This window comes from Pseudoliparis swirei, chromosome 11 (assembly GCF_029220125.1).
Source record: "Pseudoliparis swirei isolate HS2019 ecotype Mariana Trench chromosome 11, NWPU_hadal_v1, whole genome shotgun sequence".
NCBI lineage: Eukaryota > Metazoa > Chordata > Actinopteri > Perciformes > Liparidae > Pseudoliparis > Pseudoliparis swirei.
The window spans coordinates 11,892,116-11,906,795 of NC_079398.1; the positions used below are offsets into that span (position 1 = coordinate 11,892,116).

General features: G+C 46.4%; 2 protein-coding genes and 1 non-coding gene across 3 annotated transcripts; 2 read left to right on the forward strand and 1 right to left on the reverse strand.

Annotated features, from left to right (window-relative positions):
• The first annotated feature begins 1,477 nt into the window (after positions 1-1,477).
• Positions 1,478-4,318, forward strand: marcksl1a (MARCKS-like 1a). Its single transcript, XM_056426441.1, has 2 exons — positions 1,478-1,796; positions 2,882-4,318. Exons 1-2 carry the CDS (start codon positions 1,707-1,709, stop codon positions 3,425-3,427), a joined length of 636 nt encoding a protein of 211 aa, XP_056282416.1. The 5' UTR covers positions 1,478-1,706; the 3' UTR covers positions 3,428-4,318.
• A 1,478-nt stretch (positions 4,319-5,796) lies between these two features.
• On the forward strand, positions 5,797-5,878 carry trnas-gcu (transfer RNA serine (anticodon GCU)). The gene has a single exon. It is a non-coding gene; the product is annotated as a tRNA-Ser (tRNA).
• Positions 5,879-7,760: 1,882 nt separating this feature from the next.
• Positions 7,761-13,855, reverse strand: LOC130201391 (gap junction beta-4 protein-like). Its single transcript, XM_056426389.1, has 4 exons — positions 13,737-13,855; positions 10,063-10,252; positions 9,127-9,428; positions 7,761-8,993 (listed from the first exon to the last, which is right to left on the reverse strand). The coding sequence occupies exons 2-4, from the start codon at positions 10,231-10,233 to the stop codon at positions 8,651-8,653; spliced, it is 816 nt and encodes a 271-aa protein (XP_056282364.1). The 5' UTR covers positions 10,234-10,252; positions 13,737-13,855; the 3' UTR covers positions 7,761-8,650.
• Between the last annotated feature and the right edge of the window lie 825 nt (positions 13,856-14,680).

Below are 14,680 nucleotides of genomic sequence, written 5' to 3' on the forward strand. Positions count from 1 at the left end.
GAAGAACTGTAAAAAAGAAAAAAGGTATAAAAGCAAGGCCAGCGGTTTACAGTCTGACGCTAATCTAATCTAATCTAATCTAACCGGCTTCTGTTTCTAGCTTCGCATACGGAGAAATCTCAGTATGAATGCTAATTGTCACATTACACCCAAAACACGTTAAATATCTTCCAAAACATGTGGTTCGCCCTTCTTATCTCGGAGTGCAGATTTTTTTCCCTAGAAACTCCTGAGGGTGTATTCCACATGCTCAGCTCACGGATGGAGATCTTTCTTCGGGGGGGGCATACATACCGCATACCGCATACCGCATACCACGGCGGTGACGTGCTCCTGTGAGTATGCGTGGAGGAGGTCGTCCTGTGTGCCATCGGATTGGTGAAAACAATTAAAGAAAGCCTAAAGAGAGAGAGAGAGAGAGACACTCACACACTTAGCTATAAAGGGATGGCTCGAAAGAATACGGGACTTTCATAAGAGGAAATGATGAATTCCTCTTAATGAAGTCCCATAAAGACGAGAAGCAGACAGAGAGACACTTTGTTGAGACGAGGGCCTCGTCGACGGGAAAGAAGGGATCACAATTAAGAGGAGCGGCTTGAAAACGAGGCACCTACACGGCTCACGACATGTCCGTGGGAAGCAGTCGACTGGCTTATATTTGTCATCTTAAAAACTCGGAATGACCCCTGACCTCGCCAGGGTCGCAAGAGACAACCCGTCAGCGTTGGGCTCCCAGTGAAGAAGGAAGGGAAGAATAAAATGCAGTGTCATTGCTGCGATCGTGGGATTCGCTCGTCTGGCCCAGAGACCTCGTTACCGGCTCATTCACCGTCTCCCCGTCTCGGTGCCGGGGACAGAGACGCCCCGGTGTCGCCGCAGGATCTCCACAGAGTGCGTTATGTAACACGTTGTGTACCTTTGGGGAGCCGGGCCTGTCACTCCAAAGCAGATACCCGAGGGGTTTAAGTGCTCACTGCTCCAAGATAGATGCACCATAACAAATGAGACAGGGGGGGGGGGGGGGGGGGGGCATCAAAGAAGTTGCTGTGGTTGGAGTCTGAAAAAATCAAAATAAGTAAAGCTAACTTTTCAGATTAGCTGGTTGAATGGCAAACACATGTATACTTCATGCATGTTGCTCTCACTGCCGCATGCATATCACAGTCCATGCTGATGAAATGGTCAGTGACCTGGATGACGTCAGTTGCTGTTGATGGAAAACGTTTTAAAAAGTTCAAAATGCCCCCCCAAAAAGTTCCAGACATGTGAAAGAGTGGCGCGAGTCCCGCTGATCGGCGGCAGACAGTTGCAGTGACAGGGGGCGGAGGGGGGAGGGGAGTCCCATCCTTTCGGCCTCTGATTGGACAGACGTCCGGCTGGCCACGCCTCCTGGGCGGAGACTCCGGTCGAATTTTTTTTTTTGAGGCGCGGTAGAAATACTCACAGCCTCATCACCGACATCCTTTAATTTGAGCTCAGCCGCCGTGGGGTCCGCACTCACTGAAGGGGGATCTTCTTGTGTCAAGACCTAGCTCGGGGAGAAGGAGATCCGGTCGGATTTTTCTCCACCTCTTTGGAAAGACCTTACCCATCTCGGCGCTCGATTTTAAAATCTCCACACACGCAAAAACAAAAGATAGAAAGAAACCCACCGAGGTTTTTATTTTTCGCTTTTGCTTTTTTTTCACCACACACAGTCGAAAATGGGAGCCCCGTTGTCCAAGAGTGGAGTAGCTGTCGAGGGCAAAGCCGCCGCCGCCGCCGACCCGATCGCCGCTAAAGCCAACGGCCAGGTGAGTGAAGTAGGCCTGACATGCGCGAGGACCAGCGGGGAGCCACATGGCACCCAACGCCCACCACGGGCACGCCGAGCCGCTCCTGCGGTAACCCGCATGGCTACAGAGCGAGTGAATACTGGGGGGGTTGTCAAAAAACAATCCCGGGGACCTCCAGCGCCATGGCGCGGCCGTCGAGTGGCCACGCTCGTCCCCACCAGACCTGCCTTTTGTTAAACCCCGCCGGTCCCAGGGGGCCGTTTATCCGCACGTTAGACGCGAAATAACGACATATTCGGGTGGGCGCGTGCGTTTGGAGCGCGTTCTCTCTCATGAGTTTGCCGCTTGTCGGCTCGATGGTCGCGCGCGACGTCGAACAAAAGAAGCGAAGCGAGCGGCGCAGAGGATGCAGAAATGCGCGCTGCTGGAGGCGCAAACAAAAAGCGGTGAGGGCCGGGAGCCGGGTCAACCCCCCCCCCCCCCTTCTGCCTCCTTTCCCAAACTATTCCACAGCGATGTGTTTTTATTAAAAACCCGGAGCGGGAGATGTGCGTTGGCGAACAAGATAACGTGTCGATAACGTTCATCTGACCCCCGGATCAGAAGCCGCGTTATTTAATATAATATGAGGCGCGTGCATACGTGTTGCTTTGAGAGTAGTTGACGTCATTATGAGTCTCATTTAGTGTGACTCTTGGTGCATGTGCGGTGACCGGCGGGTTCTGGATCCGCGCGGAGAGCTGCGGCTCCGGAGCGGAACGCAAGGGTTCACGGGAATTCCTTTGTTCCCCTCGATCAGCTGGCCGTGCTGCGGCTGAACGCTGCACTACCGCCCCCATGTGGCCGCGTGGTGGTCGTGCAAACAGCTGTTAACCACGCCCCCTCGCCCACATCAGGGCAAGAGGCTTTCCTCAAGCCTAACATGGATTGGGGTAAAATGGGCTAATCTGTCATAGCTCAGATCACTTTGTACATGTTTTTGGAATGATGTGCATAATTTCACATGCAGTTTGGTCCATATGTTTAATTAGGTGACCCCCCCCTTCCCCACCACATATTTTTTTGGGCCCAGTTTGAGTACTAATGACTCCTCTTCTTTGCAGGAGAACGGTCATGTCAAGACCAACAGCGACGTGTCGGCCAAGCCCGACGGGGAGGTGGCCGCCGTGGACGGAAACGGGACAGCCGAGCCGACCAAGGAGGGTGAGAACGGCACCGGGGACGCCATCGAGCCGGCCCCTGTCGCCGAGGGGGAGGCCGCCAAGCCAGAGGGTGAGGCCGCCAAGGAGGGCAAGAAGAAGAAGAAGTTCTCCCTGAAGAACTCCTTCAAATTCAAGGGCATCTCGCTGAAGAAGACCAAGAAGGGCGGCGAAGAGGCCAAGGAGGAGGCCGCTTCCCCCGCGGCCGAGGACAAGCCCGAGGAGAACGGCCACCCCGCCAAGGAAACCAAACAGGAGACGCCGGCCGTCGAGGCCAAAGAGGAAGAGGCCGCCGCCGCGCCGGCCGCCGATGCCGCGCCCGAAGGAGAGGCCAAGGTGGCGGTGGCTGAAGAGGCCCCACCCACAGAGGCTGCCCCGGTCGAGGAGGCCGCCGCCCCCGCCGAGGACACGACACCTGCAGCCCCCGAGGGCGAGGCCAAAGCAGAGTGACTGCACCCCTCCTTCCCTCTCCACCCCCCCCCCCTCCCCCTCCGGCCGCGGCACCTGAACTGACTTTCCAAGATTAAAGTATATAAATATATATATGAGAGACGCGTGCCACGTTCTTAAAAGTTATAAACAAAACTAAAGAAGAAGACAAAGGATATATCACGTCTGCTGATTCCACCACCAGTTCACTGCCTTGTTTCATTAGTTCTTCGACAGACGGAATCTCACCGGGCCCTCTCGTGATCAAAGTGTCGCCCCCTGCTGGTACACACAGGGACTGGCGTGTGGCGAAGGTAATGGATTGGATGTGGAGCGAATAAGGAATACTGACTTATTTTCCCAATTCATGGAGAAGCATCCTTTTTTGTAACAGCGTGGCAGCCCTATAACGTTTTTATTTTCTTTCTCATCTCTTTTTGGGATCTAAAAGTTTGTCACCGTTGCGGAGCGGGGCAGAGCATCGGCTTCACTCAAATGACTGTTATATGGACACATGAAAACCTTTTCAACAGATCATTTGTTTTTAGAACTCTACATTCCTATGTTTTTACCCCCAAATTTAAAGTATTTTGTCATGTATGGAAAAGTTTTAAAAATCGAGGAGGAGAGGAGGAAGAAGAGCAACGTCTTTGTTCGTGCATTTCGATTTTCGATATTTTTTCTGGATTAAAACCACATTCGAGCTTCTCGACTATTGCAGTGTTCACATTTCAGAGTTTATGATACAGGGTTTGGGGTTGTGTACAAACATGTGAGCTTTTTATCTGCAAACCGTCTCTGTAAATATGTTTTGGCCAATATTTTTTGGTTCTCTTTATTTTGCTATCGCTTGAAGATGTTAATGGTTTTATTGTAACTTTTAATAAGAGTAAATAAATGTTCGATCCCCTCCGCCTGTTTCGCCTTTTGATTCACCCTCAAGGACACTTCAGTGAGACGATGACTGAACGATGACACGCTGATATTCAATCAGCTGATTATGAAAGTGGAACAATAAATAAAAACATTGGTGGTTCTTTGCCCTGAATCACACTTGCACTGATATTGTGGTGTATATATAACACTATTTGCATATTCATATTTAGATATATTTGTTCAATTTCCAGACTAGTCTTTTTAGCACATCAGGCACACATCTCATTGCATAATTTCACTACACATACTTGTGTGCGTGAAAAACATTTAAATCCAAATAGTGGATTTCTCTTTATACATAATTCTGAATTACTTCTAGCGGCATGGTCTGGATGCAGTTCATGATCAGAGGCCTCACATAGCATTGTGTATTAGTTGGTCTGTGGCTCCCTGTGGAGGACTAACACGTGTATCATGAGTCAGCACCGTGTTGTGTTATTAGATGAGATGATATAGAGCAATTTCAGTTCAAAACGGTGTGCCTTGTGATTATGGTACTGTGCCTCATTGTTGGATGTGGGACTAATGATTCAGAATATGGCCACTGCTGGTCCTGAAGGAGCTGGAAGCGGCTTCATCCAGACACTCGTCCTGGAGGCGGAGCTGTGCGACTACGGATCATAGTATGAAGTATGAACCCAGACACGGGGCGCTTGATGTGGTATTTCTACAACAAGTATAACGCAGAAATAGTTGTTAATGTCCCATGGTCGATAGCGGAAATGAAAACAGTTTGACAGGAATGTGACCGGGCTATGTGCTGGTAACTAGGGGTAACTAGCGAATTAACCACAAAGTGTTGAGCGAGTGAAATCAGGTAAAAAAGTGTTGCGAATATTCAATTCCAACCGCTGAAATCTTTCTTTGGTAATGCAGAAGGACATGAGGTTGCTGGGCTCTCGCATAATCAAACAGCGGACACGATAGCCAGGTCAACTTCTTCTGACATTTAATAAGTGGACACCAAGATGGCGCGATTGAGATTCTGACATCACGTGAATGCGCTCTATATACTTTATTACTCCACAAGGGGAAATTAGTTCTCTGCATTTAACCCATCCTTAGTTATTAAGGAGCAGTGGGCTGCAGTGATGCGCCCGGGAAGCAACTGGGGGTTCAGTGCCTTGCTCAAGGACACTTTGACTTGCAACAACTAATGGGGAGAGCCGGGATCGAACCGACAACCTTGGGGTTGCAGGACGACCCCCTTACCCCACTGAGCTACAGCCGCCCAAGTAGACCAAGTTAGCTTATCTTTAGCGAGGCGTATGCTCCGTTTGAATACGATGTTGAAGTAGATTTGGCCTCGCGTGTTTCCGTAGAACACATTAAGGCGGATGAAAGCCTCGACCGATATTAATAAATTGATCTCAAATGGTCTAAATCGCATATTTCTCTTCCAGAGATATGATAATGACGCTTTGTGTAAGTTGAGTTCTGACGCTGTCGCAACAGACGAGGTGGCCGAGTGGTTAAGGCGATGGACTGCTAATCCATTGTGCTATGCACGCGTGGGTTCGAATCCCATCCTCGTCGGAATTTTCGTTGAGATTAATATTATGTAGGGCCACACATTACATTCAAAATTACACTTAAACCATTATTCTTTCGCTTTGGTAAGATATATTTATACCGTATGAAAGATTTGCCCACGCGAATGTGGGAAATCCATGTTTTCCAGAAGCGGTAGAGTAGTGACGCCGCCCACACGCGCACCTGCGTTTGGAGCTCCTGCTGCACATCACGTGGTTTTGTCCACGTCAGGACTGCACGGGTAATGTGTGTGCTCCTTACCTTGATGGGTTATAAATACGTGTTGACTACTAATAACTCGAGACAAAATCCCTAAAATGTCTATGATAGATTGATAGATATTGTCATTGTATTGTTGGGAGCTGCTGCCATCTAGTGGGAACAGATCATAACAATACTTGTAGTTTTTGATGACGTTCTGGGATAAAAATGTTGCCTTTAACCAACCAAATTAACGTGCATGCTATTGTAAATAATACTTACGGTGTCTGACCTCCACTTAGCTGCAACAATGAAATACACGATAACGATAACCACAATTAACATTATACAACTAAAATCAAGTTGAGATAATGTACAGCAGCAAACCGAAGTTGCATGTTCGTGTCTTGTGCAGAGGAGCAAGTCGGACAAAATGACGAACCATCATGCAGTTCGAGTCGTGCAGGCCTCCGACGGGCCGGCTCGTCTCAAACGAGCCTTGTTTACAGGATGACTTCATTTGACCGTAAAACAACATGCACTTGGTTAGCTTGTTGGCTCAAAGCTTTATAACCTCTTCTGAGCAGTGGCGGGCCGTCAGGGCCAGCAAGGCCTTCTCTGCTGGCCTAAACATCATCAGAATATATATTTTTTTCTAAATATATTTCCCCACAAATATGTATTCAATTATTTCCCAGAGTAAGAGTTATTCTCTTAATTTCATAGCGTTCCTCTTGGTTGCGCTGCTGCCAGCGCCAGGTTGAGATTTGGAGGGCTGGTCTTTATGTTAGATCTTTTATCCAATCATATTCAGCCATCGTGTGTTGCCAGGGGGCTAACATCTGCCCTTAGGCCTTCAGAATCAACATTGAAGGCGCTGGTAGCTTCAAGTGAATGGGAATGACGATGTTGTGTCAACCAATCAGCTTTAGAGTTGGCTCCTCTAGGCCTTCTCGAAGGCCCCGGAAGCGGCACAGGAGCCAGCTAGCAGGCGGAGTGCTGCAGGTCTTTTGATTGGATTACCAATATTGAGAGGCGGGTCCTATGGGCAGGTAGATGCAAAACCTCAGAACTAGGAAACTGAATTTGATAAAGGAATTAATTCGCGGACTACAAAGCTGTTTTTTCAACCCACAATGGCGGAAGGAGGAGAAGATGTCGATTTGGTCGAGCATATACTTGAAATCTGCTTTGGGTGCGACAATGCCCTGTTTAGTGAACAAACGAGTGCAAGTGACTTTTTTCTTCTTTTTCTCCGTCCCGATGCGCGCATTCTGCAGCGGGCGAGATGGAGAGCCGAGAGAAATGACATGCTGTTGTGTAGATACGATCAACATCAGACGGCTGTTTAGTTTAATAAATGAACAAAGACGTGCTATAGAGAAAATGACGGGGGCGGGCCAATTTTTTTTAATGTCATGCGATCTACCAATACTACGCCGTGATCGACGTATTGAGCCCTGGTCAAGAGCCATGGCATCATAATGGAAATGATAGTAATAAGAGGTGGATTAATTCGGGTGGGACTGTGTAGGACCTCACTGAAGGCCCAGGCCCCAGGCCCACGGCCCGCCACTGCTTCTGAAGATGGACCGTCTTCCATCCTGACTTTCGGTAACTCCGGGAGAAGAGCTGGCTCATTGGTGTGTGTGTGGACAACAGAACAGACCTTTCTTCACAGAGGGACAGTCTATAGGCACTGAGCCTGATCAATATGTTTTATTTTTATTTGACAAGCAATTAAATATAGCACTATATGGGTAAAAAAACAACAAGTCTACAATAGACTATTGAACCACATTATGACGTTCCAGTTGACTCTTTAGTATTTGTGTGTCCGGGGTGTCCATGATGACCGTGTCCTGTAACTCCACCCTGTCAGCTTGGCTACTGTTCAGCCAGCTCGTCAGAAATAATCTCGATTTAAACCGTCTTTCCATTGTGTGAAGAGGTAAACCTTTAAGGATGACTCGTGTTCATTAAATCCCCATTTTTTACCTTGGTCACACTACACGACTTTAACCCCTGATTTTCCATCTCCGGCAATTTTCGTAGCTCAGAGGCAGCTAAGACACACACACTCACACACACACACACAAATCACACTCATCAAATCCATCTCGCCATTGGGTTCAGGTAAGTGTGTTTTGTTGTCCAGAGACCCTCTCCCAACTCCAGTCAAATATGTGGTGTGAAAACCTCCACGACTTAAATAAATGACAGTGATTGTGTTAAAGAAAACACAAACAAGTCAGAGCATTTTATTACCCCCCCCCCCCCCCCCCCGCACTTTCCCAGCGTGGTAACGCTGGAAGCCGAACCTCTCTGGAGCACCGCCACAGCGCTGTAGAGATCAGACATACGCGACGTTTAGAAATGTGATATCCAAACATCGTGGTACCGGTCGTCCTCTCCTCCTGACCGGAGGTGTCCGAGATCCTTCCCAACGGGAACGCCGTGAATGTCTCGTGTGCCACTGGCTCATGGCCCTTTGGTTCAATGCCTCTATCGGGGTACCTCGAGTTCCTGTAATGTCTCCACCCCCCCCCCCCCCCGCACCCCGCACCCCGAGTCCTACAGCGTCGTACTTATACCACCTTCTCTGACCTTGTCCATCTTGTGTAAACTCAGCTGGCTGTCCGTGAGCGTGGGGTCGATCCTGCGGTACTGGGACCTGGGCATGGCCATGTTGGTGAGCTCGTGCTGCTCGGCGAAGCGGATCCGGTCGTTGCTGTTGCGGACCCGCACCACTTTGGAGATGCGCTTGCCGACGAGGTAAATCATCTCGCAGAGGCACATCATGATGCACAGCACGCTGGAAACAACCATGAAGATCATGAAGATCTTTTTCTCGGTGGGGCGACTGATGAAGCAGTCCACGGTGTTGGGGCACGGATCCAGCGAGCACTTGGATACCCTGAGAAGAAAAAGGAGTCGAGAAGAGTCGAGAAGAGTCGAGATTCAAGGGCCGATCGGTTGGGCCGATCCCTCCGATGTCCACGCAACAGATGATTATCACGCTTTCGTCTGATAAGTCAAAGGTACGTTACCTGGGCAAGTCGTATCCGTGGTATATCCGATACAGGATGTAGAGAAACGCAGCGTCGAATCCAGCCTTGAAGACCAAACTCAGCAGGTAGGTCCACCACAGCCCCCCCCTCTTCTTGCCCGGGTTGGCGTACAGGTGAGAGCCGTGGTGCAGCTCCTCGTATTTCTTGTCCTTTCCTTCGCGTAATTTAACGTGAGCCATCACCATCATGGACGGGCAGGTGATGAAGATCAGCTGCAGCGCCCACAGACGGATATGGGAGATGGGGAAGATGTGGTTATAGCAGATGGTGGTGCAGCCGGGCTGGGGACAGAGGGAAAGACGTGGGTTATGTAAACCGGTGTTGCAAATGCTGTTCTCACATTACTGAAATGTCTCGAGTGGATAAAAGAAGTGAAAGGGTAGGTAGACACCACTAGAATAACAACAACAAGGTATCACGACTGTTGGGATCCAGTTGGGATTACAGACTCAAGGATGGCTATAGCAATAAGAAGGTGTTGCTGTATTGAGTGGTGCTGATTGGCTACCAGTTACCTCGTGTCATATGCTACAACATGAGTGAGTGAACCTCAGAATTTGACACGGGGGGTTCTTCTAGTCACAGGTGTAAGTACCAAGAAGTCAGCACATTCATTTGGTAAGGCGGCAATTTGGTGTTGCACTTTCACAAAGTCCGGTATAGACTCACTAGAGACCAGTTAAAAACAAGAAAGGTACAAAATGATGCCATAGTGGCAACTATATTTCCCATAATGCAACACAATACTGTCTTTTGTCCAATGCCAACGTCTCTCAAACTCCCGATCCGAGATCACCCCGAAGACGTCATCCATCGTCGTCTTCACTGGTTCTCACGTGGTTGGACTCACAAACAGTCCGGCCAGTCCTTATTTTTTAGAGAATATAAAGACGTAATTCGAAGCAAACGTCTCACCTGCCGAGTGTTGCACACAAAGTCTTTGCCCTCGTCGCCCCACACCCTCTGCGCCGCCACCACGAACACCATGACGCGGAACACGAACACCATGGACAGCCAGATCCTCCCGAATGCGGTGGAGTACTTATTGACTCCACTCAACATATTCTCCAGTCCCGACCAGTTCATCGTTGCTGCTGCACTGGGCCTGTTGGGCGAGAGACACACTCAGTCACCCTTTCACAGAGAGAAGACAAAGGGTGTGTGTGTGTGTGTGTGGGTGGTGGTTCAGATGTGGATACATAAAGGTGTTGTTCTCTACAACAGTAACATCAATGGTAGGCTTCTGGTTGAGGATTAGTCAGAGGCAAGTTACGTGAATAGTTTCTGAACACAGCTGCGCCCAGAACTGAGGGCTTTATCTCAGAGCTTGCTCGGGCTTGTCTGGAATTGTTCACCTGAACCGGAAAAGGAGGAAACATTTCGAAACAGAGTTGTGTCTCATGTTTCTTTGATGACTTTTCTCTATTTTTGTCCAATGCTTTGTAAATTGTTATTGAGGACTATATGACATTATCAGGCCCCTTCACTAATGAAGGTCCATGATTTATTTGCTCTACGCAGCCCAGAGAAGGTCACGTTAGCCGCTGGTTAGCATAGCGTAGCACAAAGACTGGAAACAGGGGGGGGGGGGGGGGGTTGGGGGGAGCTAGTCCAAAGGAACCCTTAAACTCTGGTTTTTCATCTGGAAGCAAGTTGCGGTTCATGTGCGGGCCGGGACCACTTCCTGAAGTGACCACCGGTTGCCCGGCAACTGCTCCCCGAAAGAGAAGTCGTCTGACACACAAACCCTCACAACACTGTGAATGTTTCCACTGTGGGTCAAGCTGGCCGAGTTCCCCTCTTTCAATGCAGTCTCCGTGCTCCGATATTAAAGCCCTCTGAGGAAAATTGGTAATTTGTGATTTTGGGCTGTATGAAATAAACTGAATTGAGCTAATCACTCAACTAAATCCAGACTGCTTGCTGTCCCGGCTCCTCATTGGTGGAACGAGCTCCCAGCTGACATCAGGAAGTCTCTACATCTTCCACCGGAAACTAAAAACACATATTTTCAGACTATAGCTTGAATAAAAAGAGATTAGCACTTCAGTGGCACTTGAATGGAACTTATGGTATTACTCATATTATTACTCATGGTATTATTCATGGTATTACTTATGGTATTACTTATGGTATTGCTTATGGTATTACTCATGGTATTACTTATAGTATTACTCATGTTATTACTTATGGTATTACTTATGGTATTACTCATGGTATTACTTATGGTATTACTTATAGTATTACTCATGTTATTACTTATGGTATTACTTATGGTATTACTCATGGTATTACTCATGGTATTACTCATGGTATTACTTATGGTATTACTCATGGTATTACTTATGGTATTACTCACGGTATTACTCATGGTATTATTTATGTTATTACTTATTGTATTACTCATGGTATTACTCATGGTATTACTTATTGTATTACTCACGGTATTACTCACGGTATTACTCATGGTATTATTTATGTTATTACCTATAGTACTTTTGTAGTTTGGCTTACTTGAAGAAATGTTACTTTCTGGATTCTTGTTGTTCTGAGTTTGTCCTCATGGTTGATTCACTTATTGTAAGTCACTTTGGATAAAAGCGTCTGCTAAATGAAATGTAATGTAATGTAATTCAATATGCTAACCGGTTGTTAGCTGCACAGTTACCGTGACGACAGCAGCGTGGTATCAATCTGCTCTTCTGAAGCGCGGCAACAAAGCAGCTTTTTTAAGCTGTATTTGCTATTTCGTCAAAACAAACATTATTTGCTCAGCATTTAGAGAGACACATTTACAACAAACAATACAAATGTATATTTCAAAAGCATAATTGTTTTGGAAAAGCAGACAAACCCGTTTGAGGAGGAGTGTGAACTTAGGAATGTGACACTGAAAGTTGTCATAAGACCTTTTCAAGCCACGCCACTTCCACCTGTGAAGATACAGCGCTGCCTAAAGTTGTGTGAGTTCATGACACTTAAATTTTTGCAGCAGTAATCGTGAGTTATTGTTTTTATCTGTATTTGGACCCAGCGTGTACACGCATGTTGTACTTTAATGACATTATAATTCAAAGCTAAATGTGGCAACATGTGTGGGTGCTGTGTTTATTTATCTTCATGCTCCATCTTGGATGCTGATTATTGTGTACACACAGCTGCTGTGTGTGTGTGTGTGTTCACAGTAAACATCGCTGAATGAACTCAGAGGGAACAAAGGCACGTGATGTGTTTGAAGTTGATGAGGTTCATGAATGAAACGGCCTTGTGTCGTCAGCCGGGGTAATAAACCTCCTGGCACACACGTGGTCTCAGAATTTATGATACCTAGATACTGAGTGTGTGTTTTACAAACGTGTGTTTATCCTTGCTAACTAAATATAAAGTGTGTTACACAGTCAGTGCTCAGTCTATTGAACCATGTTTGTCAAAGTTACATTGAGTCTGGCGTTGTACATATTCTTCTTTTTCGATTGTACGATAGACTTCATTTGTCGTCCTTTTATTGGAAAGCACCATTACAATAATTCTTTAAAATTCAGTATTTTGCCACACATATATATACATATAGCTCCTCTTTCCTACTCAAATAAACGTGAACCACTAAAGCTTTGATTAAGTTCAATTACAGGATTTTTCTTCTTTTTTTCTTCGATGCTTTTCTGGAAGTATTTTCCATTAGTTTGACTTGAAGTGCCTCTACATCCCACGTGAGGAGCAGTAAGGTCGATCTGAGACCCCATCCTCTACGCTGTGTGTGGTTTCTGGAATGACTGCTGTTTAGAAACGAGTACAATATTTAGAGATCATTCAAAAGGAGAGTCTCACCGCTGTTAACACTATAAACTCTGGACTGACTCCATTACTTGAGTCATGTAGGCTGAATAAAACCAAAATATCCACAGCAATGAGACTCGTCCCGTCTCACTGCTGTCGGGATGAGACTGTCATGGTACCCTTCTGGAGTCTACATTCATATTTTGTCTTTTTATTTAACTTTTTAACAAGCAGTGGTTGTTTACAACATATAACATGTTGTTGTAAAATATGATGTGCATTGTTAGTTACATGTATGAGGGATAAACCGTAGATCTATCTTCATTATAGAGGGAATAAAGCAAACTATGTTAATGTCATGAAGGCATTTCATTTGAAATACCAGTTGCATGGGTTAGACTATGAAGTAGATTGCTATACATCAACTTGTGTGTGTGTGTGTTTAACTTTTAAGAAGGCTACCTACCCCAATTATTCTGTCTGTGTGTTGAATCTACATTTTATATGAAAACCACACTTTCCATATCCTGGTTGCGGAACATCTCTCCATACTTTGTGTCTTAGTCATAGCCAAAGGAACCGCGTTACTCTCATTGGGATTTTTTGGTTTTCTTTCATGTTTAAATCACTTTTTCCGCATATGTTGGCACGAATGATAGTTTTTTATCGCCCTGTTTCAGGGTAAATAAGGAGAAAGACATCTCTGTAGCTCTGTACTCAGACTGTGTTCACCTCAAACTCTGCTGGCTGTTGTTTACCGATCAGTCCTCACTGAAACATATACCATGAGAATCAAACCAAAAGACTCTTACCTAGTGCTGAGAAGAGACTCAAATACCACGGTCCAGTATGTCGACACCAGCAGGAGAAGATTATAAACAGCTGTACAGTTAACAAAGTTACGTGAAAACTAGTTTCAACTATTCTGCTGCTTTTCCTCCCCGTCTGCCTCTGCTCCCTCGCCCTGCCCTCAAAAATCCGGCCGAACCAGATTCACAGGCTGCTACGTCACCAGACACACACACACACTCACACACTCCTCATGCCCTGTCTTGTCAGTTTGCATGCCACAGGAAGGCTCCACTCCCTGTGAGCTATGTAACCTAACACCTCACAGGAGAAGGAACAAGATACACGAGGAGCTCTATTGATCAGGCGACAGAGCATCCATCCGTCCCATACAGTGTGTGTACGTGTGTGTGTGGGGGGGGGAGAGAGTGAGTGAGAGTAGGAAAAAGAGAGTAAGAAAGAGAGAGTAGGGAAGATGCCACACCCTGTAGGGAGAAATGCAGATGTGTTTAAAAGTGGGCAAAATATTCACATGGCAACCGACTCGCAGAACAAAATATATATATGTATATATATATAAATATATATATGTATATATAAATATATATGTATATATATATAAATACATAAATATATATATATATATATATATATTTACTATATATATAAACAACAATTTGGTTCCGTTGACATGGTTTCGACATCACCATCGTCATGACAACGATATAAAGGTTAGAGGTCGAGTTGTAAATACAGAAGATTACGGCCAATGAGAGCATCAACATGCTCACATTTAAAGAAGTGTGTATGTGTGTGTGTGTGTGTGTGTGTGTGTGTGTGTGTGTTTGTGTGTGTGTTTGTGAGTATGTGTGTGTGTCACTCCTGGGGTATTAAGTTATTCCTGGAGCGCCCAAAAAGTCCTTATTTCAAAACCGTATTGGAGTAAAAATAAAGAATAAGTATAGAA

Coding starts and splice junctions, on each gene's coding strand:
- LOC130201391 (XM_056426389.1), bottom strand. CDS start 10,233: ATGAACTGGTCGGGACTGGAGAATATGTTGAGTGGAGTCAATAAGTAC. Junction 9,429..10,062: donor TTGTGTGCAACACTCGGCAG/GTGAGACGTTTG, acceptor CTCTGTCCCCAG/CCCGGCTGCACCACCATCTG. Junction 8,994..9,126: donor CACGGATACGACTTGCCCAG/GTAACGTACCTT, acceptor TTTTCTTCTCAG/GGTATCCAAGTGCTCGCTGG.
- marcksl1a (XM_056426441.1), top strand. CDS start 1,707: ATGGGAGCCCCGTTGTCCAAGAGTGGAGTAGCTGTCGAGGGCAAAGCC. Junction 1,797..2,881: donor CCGCTAAAGCCAACGGCCAG/GTGAGTGAAGTA, acceptor TCTTCTTTGCAG/GAGAACGGTCATGTCAAGAC.